The following is a 25,088-nucleotide window of genomic DNA, read 5'->3' as shown; positions in this document are numbered from 1 at the left end:
GGGGGGAAGGACAGTGATGATTTGGGGGAGGGGGGGGGCCCTGTGGGGGGGGGGGGGAGTCGTATTTTGGGGGGGGGGGTCTTAAGGAGGGGGGGACACTATTTGAGGTGCCCCAGGATTTGGGGGGGGCGGGGGGGGCAGTTTGGGGGTGGGAGGGGGTCCCGATTGGGGTGTTCAACTTGGGGGGGGGGGGGGCGAAGGGCGCTATTGGGGGGCGGTCAAGGGGGGCATTTGTGGGGGGGGGGGGGGGGGGGGGGGGGGGGGGGGGGGGGGGGGGGGGGAAGAGTTAACTTTGGGGAGTGTCCCCAGTTTGGGGTGGGGGGGTCCCGGTTTTGGGGGATTTCACTGTTATTTGGGGCTGGGGTTCTAATTTGGGGGGGGGATCCCCAGTTTTGAGAGCGTGTTTGGGGTGGGGGGGACCCCAATTTGGAGGCATTCCTATTTTTTTGAGGGGGCGTCCCAGTTTTGGGTGGGGGGGGCTTCCAGTTTTGGGGGGGTGGCTTTAGGGTGGGGGTCCCTAATTTTAATGGGGGGGGGGGGGCATGATAGCGATGAGGGCGTTATGTGATGGAGGCAGATTGGAGGGGGGGGGGTCCCTAATATTGGGGTTGGACGCCACGGTTTTGGGGTTCCCATTATTTTGGGGGGGGGGGGGAGTTTCTCACCTGGGGGTCGTTGTGTTCTGGGGGGGGTCCTCCGCGCGGCAAGGAGGAGCGCTGCCCCCCCCAGCCCCAAAAGCATCGCCCCCCCCCCGGCCAGGAACAACCCCGGGCCGGGCTCATACCTGCAGGAGGAGGGGGGGGGGGCACAAAGGGGTCACCCCCAAATCCCCCTCACCCCGAGACCCCCCCCCCAACCACTCTGACCCCCCCCCCATCCCATAATTACCCTCACTGCCCCTCCCCCCCCCCCATAAGAACCCCCCCCACACTCCATAGGACAGCCCTCAGTGAGCCCCCCCCCCCCCCCCCATAATTAAATCCCCCCCCATAATTAAATCCCCCCCATATGAACCCTCAGACCCCCACCTGTCACCCCATAGAGACCCTCCCCCATAGGCTCCCCCCCCACTCCATTGGACGCCCCCCCAGAAGACCCCCCCCCCCCCCATAGGACCTCGCCCATTAATTCCCCCTTATAGCCCCCCCATAGGACCCCCCCCCATAGGACCCCCCCAGTAGACCCCCCCCAATTGAACCCCCCCCATGGACCCCCCCCAGTAGATCCACTCCCATAGGACCCCCCCATAAGACCCCCCCCCCATGGAAACCCTCCCATAGAACTCCCTTCAACAAAACTCCCACTATGGACCCCCCCCCCCAATTGAACCCCCCCCAATAGACCCCCCATTGGACCCCCCCCCAGAAGACCCACCCAATAGAACCACCCCCATAGGACCCCCCCCAATTGAAACCCCCCCCATGGAACCCCCCAATAGATCCTCTCCCATAGGACCCCCCCCTAGTACCCCCCCCCAAATAAACCCCCCCCCATAGAACTCCCTTCAACAACACTACCATAATGGACCCCCCCCAATTGAACCCCCCCCCCAGAAGACCCCCCCCAATAGAACCACCCCATAGGACCCCCCCCCCAATTGAACTCCCCCCCCCCATGGACCCCCCCCAATAGATCCACTCCCATAGGACCCCCCCATAAGACCCCCCCAATGGAACCCCCCCCCCCATAGAACTCCCTTCAACAAAACTCCCACTATGGACTCCCCCCAGTTGACCCCCCCCTTTATAGCCCCCCCAGAAGACCCCCCCCATAGGACCCCCCCCAATAGAACCACCCCCATGGAACCCCCCAATTGAACCCCCCCCCCCATGGAACCCCCCCATAGATCCACTCCCATAGGACCCCCCCAGAAGACCCCCCCCCCCATGGAACCCCCCCATAGAACTCCCTTCAACCAAACTCCCACTATGGACCCCCCCCCAGTTGACCCCTCCTTTACAGCCCCCCCAGAACACCCCCCCCCCCATAGGACCCCCCCCAGAAGACCCCCCCCAATTGAACCCCCCCATAGAACCCCCCAATAGATCCTCTCCCATAGGACCCCCCCCCAAATAACTCCTCCCCATAGAACTCCCTTCAACCAAACTCCCACTATGGACCCCCCCCAGTTGACCCCCCCTTTACAGCCCCCCCATAAGACCCCCCCCCCCAATTGAACCCCCCCCCCCCCCCAATAACCCCCCCAATAGAACTCCCTTCAACCAAACTCCCACCAAAGCCCCCCCCCCATGAACCCCCCCCTTCACCCCAATGAACACCCATAGAAATGAGTGTGTGGGGGGGGTCCCACCCCATAGCCCCCAACCGGACCCCCCCCCCCCCCCCCCAGAAGACCCCCCCCCCACCTGACGCTCGAATGTTGGGGGTCGAAGAACTCCTGAGTGACAGCGACCCCAAACCACACGGAGGCACCGGCGGCACCCAGAGCTTTTTTTGGGGGGGGGGGGGGGGGACGACCGGGGGGGGGGCACGGGGTTATTTAGGGTCGGGGGTGGGGGGGGGGCGCTGCCCCTATGAAGCCCCACGTGAGCCCTGTAACATGGAACCCCCCCCACCCCCATGACCCCCCCATAGCCTTCTCCATCCCCATAGCCCCCCCACAGGGACCCCCCCATAGCCACCCATGAGCCCCCCTATCCCCATAGCCCCCCCCATGACACCCCCAGAGCCCCCATACACCCCATAGCCCCCCATGACCCCCCCATAGCCCCCTCCACCCCCATAGCCCCCCCCCAGGGACCCCCCCATAGCCACCCATGACCCCCCCTATCCCCATAGCCCCACCCCAGGACCCCCCCACAGCCCCCATACACCCCATAGCCCCCCATGATCCCCCCATCCCCATAGCCCCCCCATCACCCCCCCATAGCCCCCTATGACCCCCCCCATCCCCAAAGCCCCCCCCAGGACCCCCCCATGACCCCCCCATGACCCCATACACCCCATTGCCCCCCATGACCCCCCCATCCCCATAGCCCCCTTACGCCCCCCTATACACACATATTTCCGCCCCATATTTCCCCCATAGCCCCCCATAGACCCCCCCAGCCCCTTTAATTTCCCCCATACCCCCATATTTCCCCCATAGCCCCCCATATTTCCCATAGCCCTTCATAACCCCCCCCAGCCCCCCATTTTCCCCAATACCCCCCATGTTCCCCCCCCATATCCCCCCCCATTACCTGCCAGCAGCAGCCAGCGCCCCCCCCAGGATCCGACCCCTCCGTCGCCCCCCCCGGACCCCCCAAGAAGGGGAGAAGTGGGCCGGGGGTCCCCACAGCTGCCGCTCCCACAGCCAACGCTCGGCTGCCCTGCAGGTAACCTATGGGGGGGTGGGGGGGGGGGGGGGCACATCCCATAATAGCTCACATCCCATAATAGCCCCCATCCCATAATAGCCCACATCCCATAATAGCCCATAATAGCCCCCATCCCATAGCCCACATCCCATAATAGCCCCCATAGTCCATATCCCATAATAGCCCCCATCCTATATCCCACATCCCATAATAGCCCCCATAGCCCACATCCCATAATAGCCCCCATCCTATATCCACATCCCATAATAGCCCCCATCCCATAGCCCACATCCCATAATAGCCCCCATAGCCCCCATCCTATATCCCACATCCCATAATAGCCCCCATCCCATAGCCCACATCCCATAATAGCCCACATCCCATAATAGCCCCCATCCTATATCCCACATCCCATAATAGCCCCCACAGCCCACATCCCATAATAGCCCCAAACCCTATTTGTTCCCCCATGTCCCATAATGCCCCCATTGTCCCCCATTGATCCCCATTGACCCCATTGCCCCCATTGACGCCATTGTCCCCACTGACCCCAATGCCCCCATTGTCCCCACTGACCCCATTGACCCCAACATCCCCATTGTCCCCATTGTCCCCAATGCCCCCATTGTCCCCAACGTCCCCATTGTCCCTAGCGTCCCCAATGTCCCCATTGACCCCAATGTCCCCATTGTCCCCAACGCCTCCATTGTCCCCACTGACCCCAATGCCCCCATTGTCCCCATTGTCCCCATTGACCCCAATGTCCCCAACATCCCCACTGTCCCCATTGTCCCCAACACCCCCATTGTCCCCAATGTCCCCAGTGCCCCCAGTGACCCCAATGTACCCAATGCCCCAATGATCCCCATTGACCCCATTGTCCCCATTGTCTCCATTGTCTCTAATGCCCCCCTTGACCCCATTGTCCCCAATGCCCCCACTGACCCCAATGCCCCCATTGACCCCAACGCCCCCATTGTCCCCAATGTCCCCAATGCCCCCATTGACCCCATTGTCCCCAACACCTCCATTGTCCGCATTGACCCCAACGCCCCCATTGACCCCAACGCCCCCCTTGATCCACATTGTCCCCAATGTCCCCAACGCCCCCATTGACCCCAATGTCCCCATTGTCCCCAACGCCTCCATTGTCCCCACTGACCCCAATGCCCCCATTGTCCCCATTGTCCCCAATGTCCCCAACATCCCCACTGTCCCCATTGTCTCCAACACCCCCATTGTCCCCAATGTCCCCAGTGCCCCCATTGACCCCAATGTACCCAATGCCCCAATGATCCCCATTGACCCCATTGTCCCCATTGTCTCCATTGTCCCTAATGCCCCCCTTGACCCCATTGTCCCCAATGCCCCCACTGACCCCAATGCCCCCATTGACCCCATTGTCCCCAATGCCCCCACTGACCCCAATGCCCCCACTGACCCCATTGTCCCCAATGCCCCCACTGACCCCAATGCCCCCATTGACTCCATTGTCCCCAACACCTCATTGTCCGCATTGACCCCAACGCCCCCATTGACCCCAACGCCCCCCTTGATCCACATTGTCCCCAATGTCCCCAGTGCCCCCATTGCCCCCATTGACCCCAATGTCCCCATTGTCCCCAACACCCCCGTTGTCCACACTGACCCCAACACCCCCAACGTGCCCAATGTCCCCAATGCCCCCATTGACCCCAACGCCCCCATTGTCCCCAATGTCCCCAATGCCCCCATTGACCCCAATGTACCCAATGCCCCAATGATCCCCATTGACCCCATTGTCCCCATTGTCTCCATTGTCCCCAATGCCCCCATTGACCCCATTGTCCCCAACACTCTCATTGTCCCCAACACTCTCATTGTCCCCAACGCCCCCATTTGTCCCCATTGTCCCCAACGCCCCCATTGTCCCCAATGCCCCCATTGTCCCCATGTCCCTACCGGGCAGTGTGAGCAGTGACTGCAGTGGGACACACGATGTCACCCCCGCTGGCGTCGGTGACACAATCGCTCCACAGCCCGCGGGTGTTGGTGACAGACGCCACCACCGTCACCTGCCCCCCCCCCACCCCCCAGGCACTGTGGGGCAGAGAGGAAACCAACAGCGCCCACCCCACAGCGCCCAGGGCCACCCCCAGGGCCACCCCCCAGGTGACGGGGGGGGACATGGGGACAACGGTGGGGACGGAGGGGCGGTATGGGGGCAGAGGGGGAGATTTGGGGTCAGGGGTGGGGATGGAGGGATAATATGGGGGCAGAGGGGGAGATTTGCGGTCAAAGGGACAAATTTGGGGACAAATTTGGGGTCAGGGGTGGGGATGGAGGGATAATATGGGGGCAGAGGGGGAGATTTGGGGTCAGGGATGGGGATGGAGGGGCAAAATGGAGTCAGAGGGGGAAATTTGGGGTCAAAGGGACAAATTTGGGGTCAGAGGTGGGGATGGAGGGATAATATGGGGGCAGAGGGGGAGATTTGGGGTCAGGGGTGGGGATGGAGGGATAATATGGGGGCAGAGGGGGAGATTTGGGGTCAAAGGGACAAATTTGGGGTCAGGGGATGGGGACTGAGGGACAATATGGGGTCAGGGATGGGGATGGAGGGACAGATTTGGGGTCAAAGGGACAAATTTGGGGTCAGGGGTGGGGATGGAGGGATAATATGGGGGGCAGAGGGGGAGATTTGGGGTCAGGGGTGGGGATGGAGGGATAATATGGGGGCAGAGGGGGAGATTTGCGGTCAAAGGGACAAATTTGGGGTCAGGGATGGGGATGGAGGGATAATATGGGGGCAGAGGGGGAGATTTGGGGTCAGGGGTGGGGATGGAGGGATAATATGGGGGCAGAGGGGGAGATTTGGGGTCAGGGGTGGGGATGGAGGGATAATATGGGGGCAGAGGGGGAGATTTGGGGTCAAAGGGACAAATTTGGGGACAAATTTGGGGTCAGGGGTGGTGATGGAGGGACAGTATGGGGGCAGAGAGGGAAATTTGGGGTCAAAGGGACAAATTTGGGGTCAGGGATAGAGACTGAGGGACAATATGGGGTCAGGGATGGGGATGGAGGGACAATATGGGGTCAGAGGGGGAAATATGGGGTCAAAGGGACAAATTTGGAGTCAGGGTGGGGACAAAATGGGGACAGAGGGACAAATTTGGGGTCAGAGGTGGGGATGGGGGGATAATATGGGGGCAGAGGGGGAAATTTGGGGTCAGGAGTGGGGACGGGGGGATAATATGGGGTCAGAGATGGGGATGGAGGGGCAAAATTGGGGCCAAAGGGGCAAATTTGGGGTGAGGGGTGGGGAAAGAGGGAGAAATTTGGGGTCAAAGGGGCAAATGTGGGGTCAGGGATGGGGACAAAGTTGGGGACAGATATGGGGTCAGGAATGGGGTCAGGAATGGGGTCAGGAGGACTCACGGTCCCGCAGCGGTGGTGGCACTGCGGGCTGCGGTGCCTTTATGGGGTGGGGGTGGGGACAAAGGGGTGGGGACAAAAGGGGGGACGACAGGGGGGGGGGATGACTGTGGGGTCTGTGGGGTGGCCATGGGGTCTATGGGGCGACAATGGCCTCCATGGGGTGACAATGGGTTCAATGGGGTGATAATAGGTTCTATGGGGTGATAATGGGCTCTATGGGGTGATAATGGGCTCTATGGGGTAACAATAGGTTCTATAGGGCAACAATGGGCTCTATGGGGTAACAATAGGTTCTATGGGGTGATAATGGGCTCTGTGGGGTAACAATGGGCTCTATGGGGTGGCAGAGGGGTCTATGGGGTGATGATGGGCTCTATGGGGTGACGATGGGCTCTACGGAGTAACAATGGGCTCTATGGGGCAATCATAGGTTCTATGGGGTGATAATGGGCTCTATGGGGCGACAATGGGCTCTATGGGGTAACAATGGGTTCTATGGGGTAACAATGGGTTCTATGGGGTAACAATGGGTTCTATGGGGTGATAATAAGTTCTATGGGGTGATAAAGGGCTCTATGGGGTGATAATGGGCTCTATGGGGTGACAATGGGCTCTATGGGGTAACAATGGGTTCTATGCGGTGATAATAAGTTCTATGGGGTAACAATGGGCTCTATGGGGTAATAATGGGCTCTATGGGGTGACAGTGGGCTTTATGGGGTGACGATGGGCTCTATGGGGTAACAATGGGTTCTACGGGGTGATAATAGGTTCTATTGGGTAATAATGGGCTCTATGGAGCAACAATGGGCTCTATGGGGTAACAATGGGCTCTATGGGGTGGCAGAGGGGTCTATGAGTTAACAATGGGCTCTATGGGGTGACAGTGGGCTCTATGGGGTGATGATGGGCTCTATGGGGTAACAATAGGTTCTTTGGGGTGATAAAGGGCTCTATGGGGTGATAATAGGTTCTATGAGGTGATAATGGGCTCTATGGAGTAACAATGGGTTCTATGGGATAACAATGGCCTCTATGGGGTAACAATGGGCTCTATGGGGTGCTAATAGGTTCTATGGGGCGCTGATAGGTTCTATGGGGCGGCGATGCACTCCGTGTGCCGACAATGCCCTCCATGGGGTCCCCCTTCCATCCCCCCCCCCCATCCCATCCCATCCCCTTCCTGTAGGGCCGCCCCTCCCTTCCTCCCCCCCCCCCCCCCCGACGTCCCCTTCCTGTTGACGCCGCTCTGACGGTGACAGCAAAGGGACAATGGGGACAATGATGGGACCCCACAGCCGCCACCACCCCCCACATGATGATGTCCCCCCCCCCATATTGTGTGTCCCCCCATATTATGTCCCCCCCCATATTGTTGCCCCCCCATATTCTGTCCCCCCCATATTATTGCCCCCCCCATATTCTGTCCCCCCCATATTCTGTCCCCCCTATTATTGTCCCCCCCATATTGTGTTCCCCCCATATTATTGTCCCCCCCCCATATTATGGCCCCCCTCATACTGTCCCCCTCATTCTGTCCCCCCCATATTATGTCCCCCCCCCATATTCTGTCCCCCCATATTCTGTCCCCCCCATATTGCTGTCCCCCCCCCATATTGGTGTCCCCCCCCATATTGACCCCCCATTGTCTCCCCCCACATTGACCCCCCTATTGTCCCCCCCCATATTGTGTCCCCCCCCATACTGACCCCCCCCATTGTCTCCCCCCATATTCTGTCCCCCCCATATTCTGTCCCCCCTATTATTGTCCCCCCCATATTGTGTTCCCCCCATATTATTGTCCCCCCCCCCCCCATATTATGGCCCCCCTCATACTGTCCCCCTCATTCTGTCCCCCCCATATTATGGTCCCCCCCCATATTCTGTCCCCCCCATATTCTGTCCCCTCCATATTGCGTCCCCCCCATATTGTGTGTCCCCCCCATACTGACCCCCCTATTGCCCCCCCCATATTGCTGTCCCCCCCCATATTGGTGTCCCCCCCCATATTGACCCCCCCCTTTTGTCCCCCCCCATATTGTGTCCCCCCATATTCTGTCCCCCCCCATTGTGTCCCCCCATATTGACCCCCCTATTGTCCCCCCCCATATTGTGGCCTCCCCCATACTGACCCCCCCCATATTGTGTCCCCCCCATATTATTGTCCCCCCCACGCTGTCCCCCCCCATTGTGTCCCCCCATATTGACCCCCCTATTGCCCCCCCCATATTGCTGTCCCCCCCCCATATTGACCCCCCTATTGCCCCCCCCATATTGCTGTCCCCCCCCCATATTGACCCTCCCCATTGTCCCCCCCATATTGGTGTCCCCCCCCCACACTGACGCCCCCATTGTCTCCCCCCATTCTGACCCCCCCTATTGTCCCCCCCCATATTGTGTCCCCCCCCATATTATTGTCCCCCCCACGCTGTCCCCCCCTATTGTCCCCCCCCATATTGTGCCCCCCCCATATTGACCCCCTATTTTCCCCCTCCATATTGTGTCCCCCCCATACTGACCCCCCCCACTGTGTCCCCCCATATTGACCCTCCAATTGTCCCCCCCCATATTGTGTCCCCCCATATTCTGTCACCCCTATATTATGTCCCCCTCACGCTGTGTCCCCCCCCATGTTGCTGTCCCCCCCCATAATGTGTGTCCCCCCCCATATTGACCCCCCTATTGCCCCCCCATATTGTTGTCCCCCCCCATATTGTGTCCCCCCCCATATTGTTGTCCCCCCCCATATTGGTGTCCCCCCCCATATTGACCCCCCATTGTCTCCCCCCATATTGACCCCCCCCTTTTGTCCCCCCCCCATATTGTGTCCCCCCATATTCTGTCCCCCCCCATTGTGTCCCCCCATATTGACCCCCCATATTGTATCCCCCCCCATACAGCCCCCCCCATTGTCTTCCCCCATATTGACCACCCCTATTGTCCCCCCCCCCATACTGACCCCCCCCATGTTGTGTCCCCCCCATATTGTGCTCCCCCCCATATTGACACCCCCTATTGTCCCCCCCATATTGTGTGTCCCCCCCCCCCCATACTGTCCCCATGGAGCGGTCACTGCAAGGCCCCAATGGCTTTATTAGGGCCAGGGGGGGGGTGAGGAAGGGGGGGGGGGGGACAGCGCTGTCCCCAAAGGCACTGCAGGGCTGGCAGTGGTTGGCACTGTGTCGGCACCGCTGTGTCCCCTCCGTGTCACTGCCGGGTCCCCATTGTCACCCCATTGTCCCCACAGTGTCACCCCACTGTCACCACATCACCCCACTGTCACTCCATTGTCCCTCTATTGCCTCATAGCGTCACCCCTTTGTCACCCCATTGCCACCCCATTGTCACCACTCACCCCACTGTCCCCATAGTGTCACCCCTTTGTCACCCCATTGCCACCACTCACCCCATTGTCCCCATAGTGTCACCCCATTGTCACCCCATTGCCACCACTCACCCCATTGTCACCCCACTGTCACCACATCACCCCACTGTCACTCCATTGTCCCTCTATTGCCTCATAGCGTCACCCCTTTGTCACCCCTTTGTCACCCCATTGTCACCCCATTGTCACCACTCACCCCACTGTCCCCATAGTGTCACCCCTTTGTCACCCCATTGTCACCACTCACCCCATTGTCCCCATAGTGTCACCCCATTGCCACCCCATTGTCACCCCATTGCCACCCCATTGCCACCCCATTGTCACCATTCACCCCATTGTCCCCATAGTGTCACCCCATTGTCACCCCATTGCCACCCCACTGTCACCCCATTGTCACCCCATTGTCACCACTCACCCCATTGTCCCCATAGTGTCACCCCATTGTCACCCCATTGCCACCCCACTGTCACCCCATTGTCACCCCATTGCCGCCACTCACCCCATTGTCCCCATAGTGTCACCCCATTGCCACCCCATTGTCACCACATCACCCCATTGTCCCCATAGTGTCACTCCATTGCCACCCCATTGTCACCACTCACCCCATTGTCCCCATAGTGTCACCCCATTGCCCCCCCATTGTCACCACTCACCCCATTGTCCCCATAGTGTCACCCCATTGTCACCCCATTGTCACCACATCACCCCACTGTCCCCATAGTGTCACCCCACTGTCCCCTTATTGCTCACCCCATAGGCCCCATATCACCCCATTGTCACCCCATTGTCACCCCATTGCCACCACTCACCCCATTGTCACCCCACTGTCACCCCACTGTCCCCTTATTGCTCACCCCATTGTCCCCATATCACCCCATTGTCACCCCATTGTCACCACTCACCCCACTGTCCCCATAGTGTCACCCCATTGCCACCCTACTGTCACCACTCACCCCATTGTCCCCATAGTGTCACTCCATTGTCACCCCATTGTCACCACTCACCCCACTGTCCTCATAGTGTCACCCCACTGTCACCCCATTGTCACCCCATTGCCACCCCATTGTTACCATATCATCACAGTGTCACCCTATTGTCCCCATAGTGTCACCCCATTCTCACCCTATTGCCACCACTCACTCCACTGTCACCCCATTGTCACCCCACTGTCCCCATAGTGTCACCCCACTGTCACCCCATTGTCACCATATCACCCCATTGTGACCCTGTTGTCACCCCATTGTCCCCATAGTGTCACCCCATTGTCACCCCACTGTCACCCCATTGTCCCCACATTGTCCCCAACTCATCCCCAACTTGCCCCCACATTGTCACCACATTGTCACCATGTTGTCCCCAACCTGTCCCCAGCCTGTCCCCAACTTGTCCCCAACTTGTCCCCAACTTGTCACCACGCTGTCCCCACGTTGTCCCCACGTTGTCCCCACGTTGTCCCCACGCGGCCGCCATCTTGTCTCAAAGCTGTCCCCAACTTGTCCCCACATTGTCACCACTGTGTCACCACACTGCCATCACATCGTCCCCACAATGTCACCATGTTGTCCCCAACCTGTCCCCAACCTGTCCCCAACTTGTCCCCAACTTGTCACCACGCTGTCCCCACATTGTCACCACGCTGTCCCCACATTGTCCCCAACTCTTCCCCAACTTGTCGCCATATTGTCCCCACGTTGTCCCCACGTTGTCCCCACGCGGCCGCCATCTTGTCTCAAAGCTGTCCCCAACTTGTCCCCACATTGTCACCATGTTGTCCCCAACCTGTCCCCAACCTGTCCCCAACTTGTCCCCAACTTGTCCCCAACTTGTCCCCACATTGTCACCATGTTGTCCCCGACTTGTCCCCAACTTGTCCCCACGTTGTCCCCACGTTGTCCCCATGCGGCCACCATCATGTCTCAAAGCTGTCCCCAACTTGTCCCCACATTGCCACCACTGTGTCACCACACTGCCATCACATCGTCCCCACAATGTCCCCACATTGTCACCACATTGTCACCACGTTGTCCCCACGTTGTCACCACGTTGTCCCCATGTTGTCCCCATGCGGCCACCATCTTGTCTCAAAGCTGTCCCCAACTTGTCCCCACATTGCCACCACTGTGTCACCACACTGCCACCACATTGTCCCCAACTCGTCCCCACATTGTCCCCAACTTGTCCCCACGTTGTCCCCACGTTGTCCCCATGCGGCCGCCATCTTGTCTCAAAGCTGTCCCCAACTTGTCCCCACATTGTCACCACCATGTCACCACACTGCCACCACATTGTCCCCACGTTGTCACCACCTTGCCCCCACATTGCCACCACATTGTCACCATGCTGTCCCCAACTTGTCACCATATTGTCACCACATCGTCCCCATCTTGTCCCCAACTTGTCCCCAACTTGTCGCCACATTGCCACTGTATTGTCACCACATTGACCCCACATTGTCCCCAACTCGTCCCCACATTGTCCCCACGTTGTCCCCATGCGGCCGCCATCTTGTCTCACAGCTGTCCCCAACTCGTCCCCACATTGTCTCCATTGTGTCACCATCTTGTCCCCAACTTGTCACCACGTTGTCCCCACATTGTCCCCATGCGGCCGCCATCTTGTCTCACAGCTGTCCCCAACTTGTCCCCACACTGCCACCACGTTGTCCCCACATTGTCCCCATCTCGTCCCCAACTTGCCACCGTATCGTCACCATATTGTCCCCACATTGTCACCACGTTGTCACCATGTTGTCACCACACTGCCACCACATCGTCCCCACATTGTCACCATCTTGTCCCCAACTTGTCCCCGCATTGTCCCCACGTTGTCCCCATGCGGCCGCCATCTTGTCTCAAAGCTGTCCCCAACTTGTCCCCACATTGCCACCATTGTGTCACCATTGCATCACCATTGTGTCACCACGTTGCCACCATCATGCCACCATCATGCCACCATTGTGTCACCACTGTGTCACCATATTGTCACCACATTGTCACCATTGGGTCACCATTGGGTCATCATTGTGTCACCATCGCATCGCCATTGTGTCACCACGTTGTCACCATTGTGTCACCATTGGGTCACCATTGTGTCACCATTGTGTCACCACGTTGTCACCATCGTGCCACCATCGTGTCACCATTGGGTCACTGCGTTGTCACCACGTTGTCACCATTATGTCACCATCGTGTCACCATGTTGTCACCATTGGGCCACCACGGTGTCACTATCGGGTCACCATTGTGTCACCATCGGGTCACCATCGTGTCACTACGTTGTCACCATTGTGTCACCATCGTGTCACCACGTTGTCACCATCGGGTCACCTTTGTGTCACCACATTGTCACCACGTTGTCACCATTGTGTCACCATCGAGTCACCACATTGTCACCATCGTGTCACCATTGTGTCCTCACGTTGTCACCACGTTGTCACCATTGTGTCCCCACGTTGTCACCACGTTGTCACCTTCGTGTCACCATCGTGTCACCATTGTCTCCCCACGTTGTCACCTTGTTGTCACCTCATTGTCACCTCGTTGTCACCACGTTGTCACCACGTTGTCAGCGTGTAGCCAAGGGTTGGGGGGGGGGACAAGGAGACAGGGACACAGGGGAGGGGGGACATGGGGACATTGGGGACAATGAGGCATTGGGGGTGTTGGGGACATGGGGGGGGTTGGGGACAATGGGGACAATGGGGTGTTGAGGACATGGGGGGGTCAGGGACATTGGGGACAATGGGGACGTTGGGGACAATGGGGCATTGGGGGTGTTGGGGACATGGGGGGGGTTGGGGACAATGGGGACAATGGGGTGTTGGGGACATGGGGGGGTCAGGGACATTGGGGACAATGGGGACGTTGGGGACAATGGGGCATTGGGGGTGTTGGGGACATGGGGGGGGTTGGGGACAATGGGGACAATGGGGGTGTTGGGGGCATTGGGGGTGTTGGGGTCATGGGGGGGGTTGGGGACAATGGGGACAATGGGGGTGTTGGGGGCATTGGGGGGCATTGGGGACACTGGGGACACTGGGGACGTTGGGGACAACGGGGTGTAATGAGGTGTTGGGGACGTTGGGGACAATGGGGACATTGGGGACAATGGAGTGTTGGGGACAATGGGGACATTGGGGGTGTTGGGGACATGATGGGGTTGGGGGTGTTGGGGACATTGGGGACAATGGAGCGTTGGGTTGGGGACAACGGGGACGTTGGGGACAATGGGGTGTTGGGGACATCGGGGATGGGTTGGGGACATTGGGGACAATGGGGTGTTGGGGACCCTGGGGACGTTTGGGACATTGGGGACAATGGGGACGATGAGGGCAATGGGGTGTTGGGGACAGAGGGAACATTTGGGACGCTGGGGATATGGGTTGGGGACAAAGAGGACAATGGGTTGGGGACATTGGGTATGGGCTGGGGACATTGAGACTGCATTGGGGACAATGGAGGTGGGTTGGGGACATTGGGGACACATTGGGGACAATGGGTTGGGGACATTGGGACCGCATTGGGGACAATGGGGATGGGTTGGGGACATTAGAGACAATGGGTTGGGGACATTGGGGGTGGGTTGGGGGCATTGGGGACACAATGAGGACTGGTTGGGGACATTGGGGCCCCATTGGGGACAATGCGAGTGGGTTGGGGACATTAGGGGTGGGTTGGGGACATTGGAAACAATGGGGACAACGGGTTGGGGACATTGGAGGTGGGTTGGGGACATTGGGGACACAATGGGGACAGTGGGAGTGGGGTTGGGGACGCTAGGGACAATAGGGACAATGGGTCGGGGACACTGGGGCCACATGGGGGACAATGGGGGTGGGTTGGGGCCGTGATGGGGACATTGGTTGAGGACAACCCGGGGTCCCATTGGGGACACGCTGGGGACGTGGGGTGGGGTCCCATTGGGGACACGGGGTGGGGTCCCATTGGGGACACGTTGGGGACACGTTGGGGACGCGGTGACATCAGTGACGGGCACGAGAGATGGCGAATCCCAAAAGCCCCGCCAGGCCGGCCACCCCCAGAGCCACCCCCCCAACTATGGCGGCCCCCAACATCCCGTCTGCAGGGGGACAATGGGGTCAGTGGGGTCAATGGGGGCATTGGGGTCAATGGGGGCATTGGGGGCGTTGGGGACATTGGGGTTAATGGGGACATTGAGGGCATGGGGAACAGTGGGGTTAATGGGGGCATTGGGGTCAATGGGGACATTGGAGACATTGGGGGCATTGGGGTCAATGGGGGCATTGGGGTCAATGGGGTCAATGGGGGCATTGGGGTTAATTGGGACATTGGGGGCAATGGGGGACATTGAGATCAGTGGGGACAGTGGGGTTAATGGGGGCATTGGGATCAATGGGGGCATTGGGGTTAATAGAGACATTGGGGTCAATGGGGGCATTGGAGTCAGTGGAGACAATGGGGTCAATGGGGACAATGGGGCAGTGGAGTCAATGGGGACATTGCAGTTAATGGGGTCAATGGGGATATTGGGGTCAATGGGGTCAATGGGGACAAAGGGACACAAAGACTCAGTGAGCAATGGGAACACAACAGCAGCCCCGGGGCGCCCCATGGGTCCCTATGGGGCGCTATGGGTCCCTATGGGGCGCTGTGGGGTGCTATGGGGTGTTATGGGGTGCCATCAGTCCCTATGGGGTAGTGTGGGGTGCTATGGGGCACTATGGGGCACTGTGGGGCACTATGGGGCGCTATGGGGTGCCTTTGGTCCCTATGGGGCGGTGTGGGGTGCTATGGGGCACTATGGGGCATTATGGGGTGATATAGGGTCCTATGGGGCGCTGTGGGGCGCTATGGGGAGCTGTGGGTCCCTATGGAGTGTTATGGCGTGCTATGGGTCTCTATGGGGCGCTGTGGGTCTCTATTGGTCCCCACAGATCCCTACGTGTCCCTATGGGTCTCTATGGGTCTCTATGTATCCCTATGAGTCCTTATGTAACCCTATGCATCTCTATGATCCCCTATAACTCTCTGTGTTCCTATGGGTCTCTATGGCTTACTATGGCTTCCTGGGAGCCTCTATGGGCCGCTATGGGTCACTATGGGTTTCTATGGGGTGCTGTGGGTCTCTATGGGTCCCTATAGGTCCCAACGGATCCCTATGTATCCCTATGGGTCCCAATGTGCTCCTATGGCCCTCTATGACTCTCTATGGGTTCCTACGGATCCCTACGGGTCTCTATGGTTTACTGTGGCTTCCTGGGAGTCTCTATGGGTCGCTATGGGTCGCGATGGATCTCTATGGGGCGCTGTAAGTCTCTATGGGACTCCATGGGTCCCAATGGATCCCTATGTGTCCCTATGAGTCTCTATGGGTCCCTATGTATCCCTATGGGTTCCTATGTGCCCCTATGCGTCCCTATGACCCCCTTTAGCTCTCTACAGGTTGCTATGGGTCTCTATGGGTCTCTATGGCTTACCATAGCTTCCTAGGAGTCTCTATGGGCTGCTATGGGTCTCTATGAGATGCTGTGGAGCGCTGTGGGTCTCTATGGGTCCCGACGGATCCCTGTGTGTCCCTATGGGTCTCTATGTGTCCGTATGGGTCCATATGTGTCCTTATACATCCTTATGATCCCCTTTACCTCCCTATGAGTCCCTATGGGTTTCTATGGCTTACTGTGGCTTCCTAGGAGCCTCTATGGGCCGCTATGGGTCACTATGGGTCTCTATGGGTCCCTATGGGTCCCCATGGATCCCTATGTGTCCCTATGGGTCTCTACGGATCTCTATGGGTCTCTATGGGTTCCTATTTGCTCTTATGCATAGCCACGATCCCCTTTAACTCTCTATGAGTTTGTATGGGTCTCTATGGCTTACTATGGCTTCCTGGGAGCCTCTACAGGTCGCTAAGGGTCGCTATGGGTCTCTATGGGGCGCTGCGGGTCTCTATGGGTCCCTATGGGTCCCAATGGATCCCTATGTATCCCTATGGGTCCCAATGTGCTCCTATGGCCCTCTATGACTCTCTATGGGTTCCTATGAATTCCTATGGATCCCTATGGGTTTCTATGGCTTACTATGGCTTCCTAGGAGTCTCTATGGGTCACTACGGGTTCCTATGGGGCGCAGTGGGGCGCAGTGGGGCTCACCGCGGTGCATGCGTGCCCTGACGAGCTGCTGCAGCCTCAGTCCCTGCGTGTTGCCCGGCTCGGCCTGCAGCAGCGCCCCGACGTACTTCAAGGCCTGCTCGTATTCCTGGAGGAGGGGGGGTGTCACGTGACCCCGTGATCACGTGACCTTGTGATCACGTGACCCCCCCCCCCCCCCCCATGATCACATGACCTCACCTTGAGGCGGTAGTTGCCCACCGCCAGGTAGTAAACGCAGTCGCGCTGCTCCTCCGGAGCTCCGTCAGCCATCAGCTCTGGGGGGGGGGGGGGGGAGGATGGAGAGGGGGGCGTTAATGGGGTATATGGGGTCAACGGGGGCAATGGGGGCTTTGGGGTCAATGGGGGCATTGGGGTGAACGGGGGCAATGGAGGCAATGTGGGCATTGGGGTGAACGGGGGCAATGGGGTATATGGGGTCAATGGGCGCAATGGGGACATTGGGGTCAATGGAGGCATTGGGGTCAGTGGGGGCAATGGGGGCGTTGGGGTATATGGGGATATTGGGGTCAGTGGGGGACATTGAGATTAATGGGGACAGTGGGGTCAATGGGGGCATTGGGGTCAATGGGGACGTTGGGGGCATCGGGGTCAATGGGGGCATTGGGGTCAATAGGGGCAATGGGGGCATTGGGGTATATGGGGTCAATGGGGACAATGGAGGCATTGGGGTATATGGGGACATTGGGGTCAGTGGGGTTAATGAAGGCGTTGGGGTCAATGGGGGCATTGGGGGCATTGGGGTCAATGGGGGCATGGGGAGCAATGGGGGCACTGGGAGCCCCACCCACAACCCCCAGCCCCTCTCCCATTGGCTCCCACCTCCCTTACACCCCGCCCCCTCTGTAGCCCCACCCACAACCCCCAGCCCCTCTCCCATTGGCTCACGCCCCTTTTAGGCCCCGCCCCCACCCACTGCCGGCACAACGTAACCCCGCCCCCTGCAAGCCCCTCCCACAACCCCCAGCCCCTCTCCCATTGGCTCCCACCTCCCTTAGGCCCCTCCCCTTTGCATCCCTACCCACAATTCCCAGCCCCCGGATAGCCCTGCCCCCAACCCCCAGCCCCTCTCCCATTGGCTCCCGCCCCCTTTCAGCCCCGCCCACTATCCCCGCCACGCCTCCGCCATTGGGCCGCGCCCCCTCTAAGCCCCGCCCACCTCGGAACATGGCCACTCCCTTCCGCACGTCGCTGTTGTATCTGCTGCGCAGCAGCCCCCACGCGTACTCGAAGCGGCAGCGGCGCGACGGCGCCCCCCGGTGGCTCTCCTCGGCATAGCGCCTCTCCAGGGCCTGGGGGGGGGGAACCGCAGCCGGCAGGGAGATATGGGGCGCTGTGGGGCGCTGTGGGGCGCTATGGGGCACGAGGGAGTGCTATGGGGTGTTATGGGGTGCTATGGGGCGCTATGAGTCTCTATGGAGTGCTGTAGAACACCACGGAGTGTTATGTGTTCTTAAGGGATGCTATGGGGTGCTATGGGGTGCTGTGGGGCACCATGGGGTGTTATGTGTCCTTATGGGATGCTATGGGGTGCTGTGGGGCGCTGCAGGGTGCTATACATCCTTATGAGATGCTATGGGGTGCTATGGGGCGCTATGGGGCACGAGGGAGTGCTATGGGGTGCTATGGGGCGCTGCGGGGCGCTACGGGCCCTTATGGGACGCTATGGGGCACTATGATTCGCCATGAGCTCCTATGGGGTGTTATAAGGTGCTATGGGGTGCTACGGGTCCCTATGGGGTGCTGTGGGGTGCTGTGGGGTGCTATGGGGCAGCTATGTGTCCCTATGGGATGCTATGGGTCCCTATGGAGCACTGTAGGGTGCTCTGGGTCCCTAGGGGGTGCTGCAGGTGCCTATGGGGCGCTGTGGGGCGCTATGGGTCCCTATGTGTCCCTATGGGGCACTATGGGGGACGGGATATGGAGGATGGGAAGGGGTCGATGGGGCGGAGCTAAGAGACAGGGCGGGGCTAAAACATAATGTGGGCGTGGCCAAGGAGGGAGTGGACCGGGGTGGGGCGGGGCTACAAGGAGAGGGGCGGGGTTTAAAAGGGGAGGGGCGGGGCCATAAGGAGGGGGTGGGATATAAGGAGGGGGCGGGGCTACGAGAGGGGGCGGGGTTTCACGATGGGGCAGGGCTATGAGGGGGCGGGGCTTCAAGATGGGGCGGGGCTACAAGGAGAGGGGCGGGGCTTCAGGATGGGGCGGGGCTACAAGGACAGGGGGCGGGGCTTCAAGATGGAGCGGGGCTAAAAGGAGGGGGCGGGGCTTCAAGGCGGGGCCGGGTATATAGTGATGATTGTGCGTGGTCTAAAGGGGGCGTGGCTTAAGATTGGGGGTGGGGTATGCTGTAAAGCGGGGTCTGGGGGGGTTCCGTGGGCGCGACCCCGAGGGGGCGGGGCCGGGGAGGAGCGGAGGGTGGAGCCGGGAGGGGGCGGGGCCTAAAGGAGGCGGTGGGCGCGGCCGGGGGGGTGGGCGGCTGCTGTAACGGGGGGATTTGGAGCCAGAAGAGACTTTGGGGGTCCCTGGGGGTCGTGGGATGGGGGGGGAGTGGGCGTGGCATCGGGGGAGGGGGCGTGGCCTCACCATGAGGTCCTCCGGCGCCACCACATCGTCAAACTCCGGGTCCATCGCACCCGGAAGAGCCGCGGCCGGAAGTGACGACATGGAAGGGACGGAAAAAAGCTGAGGGCGCGGTGAAATGACGTCACGACACTTCCGGCGCGGCGTCATAACGCTCCTAGAAACGGAGGTGGGGCCGATTTCCGGGGGCGAGGCCAGGAGGCGGCATGGCCAATCGGGACGTAGGGATTTAGGGGGCGTGGCTTCGAGTGGGCGTGGCTTCGCGAGCGGTATTTACAAGGGGGCGTGGCTGCAGCGTGTTTTCATTGGGCGTAGCTTTCGCGGGGGGCGTGGTCTTGAGGGGGCGGGAGTTCCTGTTTATGTCCGCGAATGGGGCGTGGCTTCACGGCCTGTTGCCCAGTGGGGCGTGGCCTCAAGGAGCAGGGTAGGAGGGGCGGGACTTCCGGCTTGCACAACCAATGGGCGTGGCTTTCGGGCGGGGCTTCCGGAGGGAGGGGCTTCCGGAGGGGGCGTGGCCTGGGGGAAAGGGGGGTAAAAATGGCGACGCTGCGGGGGTGGGAGCAGCAATGGCGTCGTACCGGGTCCGTGTCCGCACCGGCACTCAGCCCGGAGCCGGAACCGCCGACTCCATCTCCATCACTTTGGTGGGGACCCGCGGCTGTAGCCCCAAAACCCCCCTGGATGGGTGGGGACCCGACTTCTGCTGCGGGGGGGTGAGTGGAAGGGGTCGCCTGGGGGGCATTGGGGGCCTTCGGGGTGGAGATTTGGGGCCATTGGGGCCATTGGGGGCCATTGAGGTGGAGATTGGGGCAGTTGGGGGTCAATACTGAGGCCTTTGGGGTTGGATTTGGGGCATTGGGGGCCATTGGAGTGGAGATTGGGAGCATTGGGGTCAAGATTGGGGCCTCTGGGTGGAGACTGGGGCCATTAGGGGGCACTGGGGTGGAGATTGGGGCCATTGGGGGCCATTGGGGTGGAATTTGGGGCCATTGCGGGCACTGGGGTCAATACTGGGGCCATTGGGATGCAGACTGGGGACATTAGGGAGGAATTGGGGGTCTTTGGGGTGGAGATTTGGGGGCATTGAGGGGGAGATTGGGGGCACTGAGAGCCATTAGGGTGGAGATTGGGGTTATTGGGGTCACTACTGGGGCCTTTGGGGTTGGGATTTGGGGCATTAGGGGCCATTGGAGTGAAGATTGGGGGTATTAGGGAGAAATTTGGGGCCATCGGGGTGGAGACTGAGGGCACTGGGGTCAAGATTGGGGCCTCTGGGTGGAGATCGGGGCCATTAGGGGGCACTGGGGTGGAGATTGGGGCCATTGGGGTGGAGACTGGGGGCATTGAGAGCCATTAGGGTGGAGATTGGGGCCATTGGGGTCAATATTGGGGTCACTGGGGTGGAGATTGGGGCCATTGGGGGCCATTGGGGTGGAATTTGGGGCCATTGCGGCCATTGGGGTCAATACTGGGGCCTTTGGGGTAGAGACTGGGGACATTAGGGAGGAATTGGGGCCATTGGGGTGGAGATTATGGGCATTGGGAGCCATTGGGGTGGAAATTTGGGGGCACTGTGGGGGAGATTGGTAGCATTGAGAGCCATTAGGGTGGAGATTGGGGCCATTGGGGTCACTACTGGGGCCTTTGGGGTTGGATTTGGGGCATTGGGGGCCATTGGAGTGGGGATTGGGGCCATTAGGGAGAAGTTTGGGGCCATTGGGGTGGAGACTGGGGGGCACTGGGGTCAAGATTGGGGCCTCTGGGTGGAGACTGGGGCCATTAGGGGGCACTGGGGTGGAGATTGGGGCCATTGGGGGCCATTGGGGTGGAATTTGGGGCCATTGCGGCCATTGGGGTCGAGACTGGGGACATTGGGGTCGAGACTGGGGACATTAGGGAAGAGTTGGGGGCCATTGGGGGCCTTTGGGGTGGGGATTTGGGGCATTGGGGTCAACACTGAGCATTGGGGAGGAGATGGACGTGGAGTTTGAGGCCATTGGGGGTGGAGTTTGGGATCATTGGGGTGGAGTTTGGGGCCATTGGGGCCATTGGGAGTGGAGTTTAGGGTCATTGGGGTGGAGTTTGGGATCATTGGGGGTGGAGTTTGGGGCCATTGGGAGTGGAGTTTGGGGCCATTGGGATGGGGTTTGGGGCCATTGGGAGTGGAGTTTGGGGCCATTGGGGTGGAGTTTGGGGCCATTGGGGCCATTGGGGTGGAGTTTGGGACCATTGGGGCCATTGGGGTGGGGTTTGGGGCCATTGGGGCCATTGGGGTGGGGTTTGGGGCCATTGGGGTCATTGGGACTGGAGTTTGGGGCCATTGGGACTGGAGTTTGGGGCCATTGGGACTGGAGTTTGGGGCCATTGGGGTGGAGTTTGGGGCCATTGGGGCCATTGGGGTGGAGTTTGGGACCATTGGGGCCATTGGGGTGGAGTTTGAGGCCATTGGGATCATTGGGGTGGGGTTTGGGGCCATTGGGGTCATTGGGAGTGGAGTTTGGGGCCATTGGGGATGAAGTTTGGGGTCATTGGGGGTGGAATTGGGGGTCATTGGGGTCGAGTTTGGGGCCATTGGGGTCAATGAGGTGGAGATTGGGGACATCGGATGACATTGGGGTGGAGATTGGGGGCATTGGGGGGGACATGGGGGGCAATGAGGACATGGGAGGGGAGATAGGGGCCATTGGGGGGGGAGATGGGGGTCAATGGGGACGTGGGGGGTCATTGGGGGGGACATGGGGGGATATGGGGGTCAATGGGGCCATTGGGGGGGACTTGGGGACCATTGGGGGGGACGTGGGGGGCAATGGGGACATGGGGGACAATGGGGAGGACATGGGGGGGTCAATGGGGACTTGGGGGGCAATGGGGAGGACATGGGGGGGCAATGAGGGGGCAATGGGGACATGGGGGGCAATGAGGAGTACATGGGGGGGGTCAATGGGGACATGGGGGGTCTTAAAGACATGGGAGTCATTGGGGGGGACATGGGGGTCAATGGGGACATGGGGGGGGGCACCTGGGGGACATGGGGGGGGTCAATGGGGCCATGGGGGGGTCTTAAAGACACGGGAGCCATTGGGGGGGGGGGGGGGACATGGAGAGCAACGGGGATCCATGGGGACCCAGGGGGGCAACGGGGACACCTGAGACCCACAGCGACGGAGCCGGGGGGGGGCTTTGGGGTCCCCGTGTGGGGGTTGGGGAGGGGGGGGGGGGCTGTCGGTGACACTACTGTCCCCCCCCCCCTCCCCTTTTTTGTGTCCCCCCCCCCCCCCCTATTAAGGAGCGCGAATACGTCGTGCAGAGCCCGCGGGCGTTGGGAGCGCTGCTGCTGCTGCGGGTCCATAAGGAGCCCTATGGGCGCCTCCCCCAAAGCTCGTGGTTCCTGGAGAGCGTCCGCGTGTGGCCCGTGGGGGGGGGGGGACGCGGGGGACCCCATTGGGGACAGCGACGACCCCACTGAGGACAGCGATGACCCCACTGAGGACAGCGACGACCCCACTGAGGACAGCGATGACCCCATTGGGGACAGCGACGGCGGCAGCGATGGCGATGAGGAGCTGGAAGAGGAGGAGGAGGAGGAGGCGGATGGGGATGATGAGGATGATGATGGTGGTGGTGGTGGGGATGAAGGTGAAGGCGATGATGGGGACGTGAAGGACGGCGGTGTCACCAACTCGGAAACCGGTGAGGATGACCCCAATGCTGATCCTAATGCTGATCCTAATGCTGACCCCAAAGCTGACCCCAATGCTGATCCTAATGCTGCTGACCCCAATGCTGATCCTAGTACTGCTGACCCCAATGCCGACCCCAATGCTGCCGACCCCAAAGCTGACCTCAATGCTGCCCCCAATGCTGACCCCAGTGCTGCCGACCCCAATGCTGACCCCAGTGCTGCCGACCCCAATGCTGACCCCAGTGTTGACCCTAAAGCTGACCCCAGTGCTGAGCCCAATACTGACCCCAATACTGCTGCCCTCAATGCTGAGTCCAAAGCTGATCCCAGTGCTGCCGACCCCAGTGCTGCCGACCCCAGTGCTGCCGACCCCAGTGCTGCCGACCCCAGTGCTGCCGACCCCAATGCTGACCCCAATGCTGATTTTAATGCTGCTGACCCCAAAGCTGACCCCAATGCTGCTGATTTTAATGCTGCTGCCCCCAATGCTGCTGCCCCCAATGCTGCTGACTCCAAAGCTGATCCTAATACTGCTGACCCCAATGCTGACCTCAGTGCTGACCCCAGTGCTGCCGACCCCAATGCTGACCCCAATGCTGCTCACCCCAATACTGCCCCCAATGCTGCTGACCCCAATGCTGACCTTAGCACTGCCCCCATTGCTGCCGCCCCCATTGCTGCCGACCCCAATGCTGCTCACCCCAATACTGACTTTAGCACTGCCCCAATGTTGCTGCCCCCAATGCTCACCCCAATGCTCACCCCAATGCAGCCGACCCCAATGCTGACCCCAATACTGACCCCAATGCTGCTGACCCCAATGGTGACCCCAGTGCTGCCGACCCCAATGCTGCCGACCCCAATGCTGCTCACCCCAATACTGACTTTAGCACTGCCCCCAATGCTGCCGACCCCAATGCTGCCCCTAATGCTGACCTCAATGCAGCCGACCCCAATGCTGCCCCCAGTACTGCCCCCAATGCTGCTGACCCCAATACTGACCTCAGCACTGCCCCCAATGCAGCTGACCCCGACGACGACCCCTGCGACCCCGATGACCCCGACGACCCCTGCGACCCCGACGACCCCTGCGACCCCGACGAGGGCCTGGAGGATCTGGAGGCGCTGTATGGCGGCGCCGACGCTGACGATGGCGGGGGGGCCGCAGCTCCGTGCCCCCCCTATTCCTTCCCCTGCTACCGCTGGCTGCAGGGCTTCGGCACCTGGGAGCTGCCCGAGGGCACAGGTAGGGGCTGCCCCCCCCCCAAGACAAGCTTATGTGCCCCCCCCCCTCTTATTTACGTGCCCCCCCTCCCTATTTACGTGCCCCCCCCCCCCCCCCCCAGCCAGGACCCCGGCTCAGGAGCGGCACCCACTGCTGCAGCGGCACCGGCGCCGAGTGCTGGCACAGCAGCAGCGCAGATACAAGTGAGTGGGGGGCCCCCCCGCGACCCCTCTGTCAGCCCCCCCCATCACCCCCCCAGACATGGAGCTCCTGTCCCCCCCTGAGATGGGGGGGGGGGGGGGCGGTTTGCTCCCCCTATGAGGCTGAGG

The 25,088-nt window shown here is 60.4% G+C and overlaps 4 protein-coding genes across 4 annotated transcripts; 1 reads left to right on the top strand and 3 right to left on the bottom strand.

The window, feature by feature from the left end:
* Window positions 1-306: 306 nt before the first annotated feature.
* Window positions 307-5,615, bottom strand: LOC107049448 (claudin-7-like). Its single transcript, XM_040657175.2, has 4 exons — window positions 5,262-5,615; window positions 3,204-3,343; window positions 2,367-2,448; window positions 307-784 (listed from the first exon to the last, which is right to left on the bottom strand). The coding sequence occupies exons 1-4, from the start codon at window positions 5,486-5,488 to the stop codon at window positions 439-441; spliced, it is 795 nt and encodes a 264-aa protein (XP_040513109.1). The 5' UTR covers window positions 5,489-5,615; the 3' UTR covers window positions 307-438.
* Window positions 5,616-13,076: 7,461 nt separating this feature from the next.
* Window positions 13,077-15,190, bottom strand: LOC124417578 (vegetative cell wall protein gp1-like). Its single transcript, XM_046906200.1, has one exon. It carries the CDS (start codon window positions 15,004-15,006, stop codon window positions 13,687-13,689), a length of 1,320 nt encoding a protein of 439 aa, XP_046762156.1. The 5' UTR covers window positions 15,007-15,190; the 3' UTR covers window positions 13,077-13,686.
* LOC107051391 (mitochondrial fission 1 protein) lies at window positions 13,077-19,922 on the bottom strand. The gene is made up of 5 exons (XM_040657193.2): window positions 19,856-19,922; window positions 18,429-18,561; window positions 17,450-17,526; window positions 17,252-17,357; window positions 13,077-15,201 (listed from the first exon to the last, which is right to left on the bottom strand). Exons 1-5 carry the CDS (start codon window positions 19,898-19,900, stop codon window positions 15,104-15,106), a joined length of 459 nt encoding a protein of 152 aa, XP_040513127.2. The 5' UTR covers window positions 19,901-19,922; the 3' UTR covers window positions 13,077-15,103.
* Window positions 19,923-20,378: 456 nt separating this feature from the next.
* Window positions 20,379-24,975, top strand: LOC121108907 (guanine nucleotide-binding protein G(s) subunit alpha). Its single transcript, XM_040657192.2, has 4 exons — window positions 20,379-20,565; window positions 23,139-23,542; window positions 24,559-24,780; window positions 24,881-24,975. Exons 1-4 carry the CDS (start codon window positions 20,390-20,392, stop codon window positions 24,964-24,966), a joined length of 888 nt encoding a protein of 295 aa, XP_040513126.1. The 5' UTR covers window positions 20,379-20,389; the 3' UTR covers window positions 24,967-24,975.
* The last annotated feature ends 113 nt before the right edge of the window (window positions 24,976-25,088 follow it).

The sequence above is a fragment of the Gallus gallus genome, unplaced genomic scaffold (genome assembly GCF_016699485.2).
Source record: "Gallus gallus isolate bGalGal1 unplaced genomic scaffold, bGalGal1.mat.broiler.GRCg7b scaffold_59, whole genome shotgun sequence".
Taxonomy (NCBI): Eukaryota; Metazoa; Chordata; class Aves; order Galliformes; family Phasianidae; genus Gallus; species Gallus gallus.
Note: the sequence above shows the minus strand (reverse complement) of the source record. Positions and strands in the feature narration are given on the sequence as shown.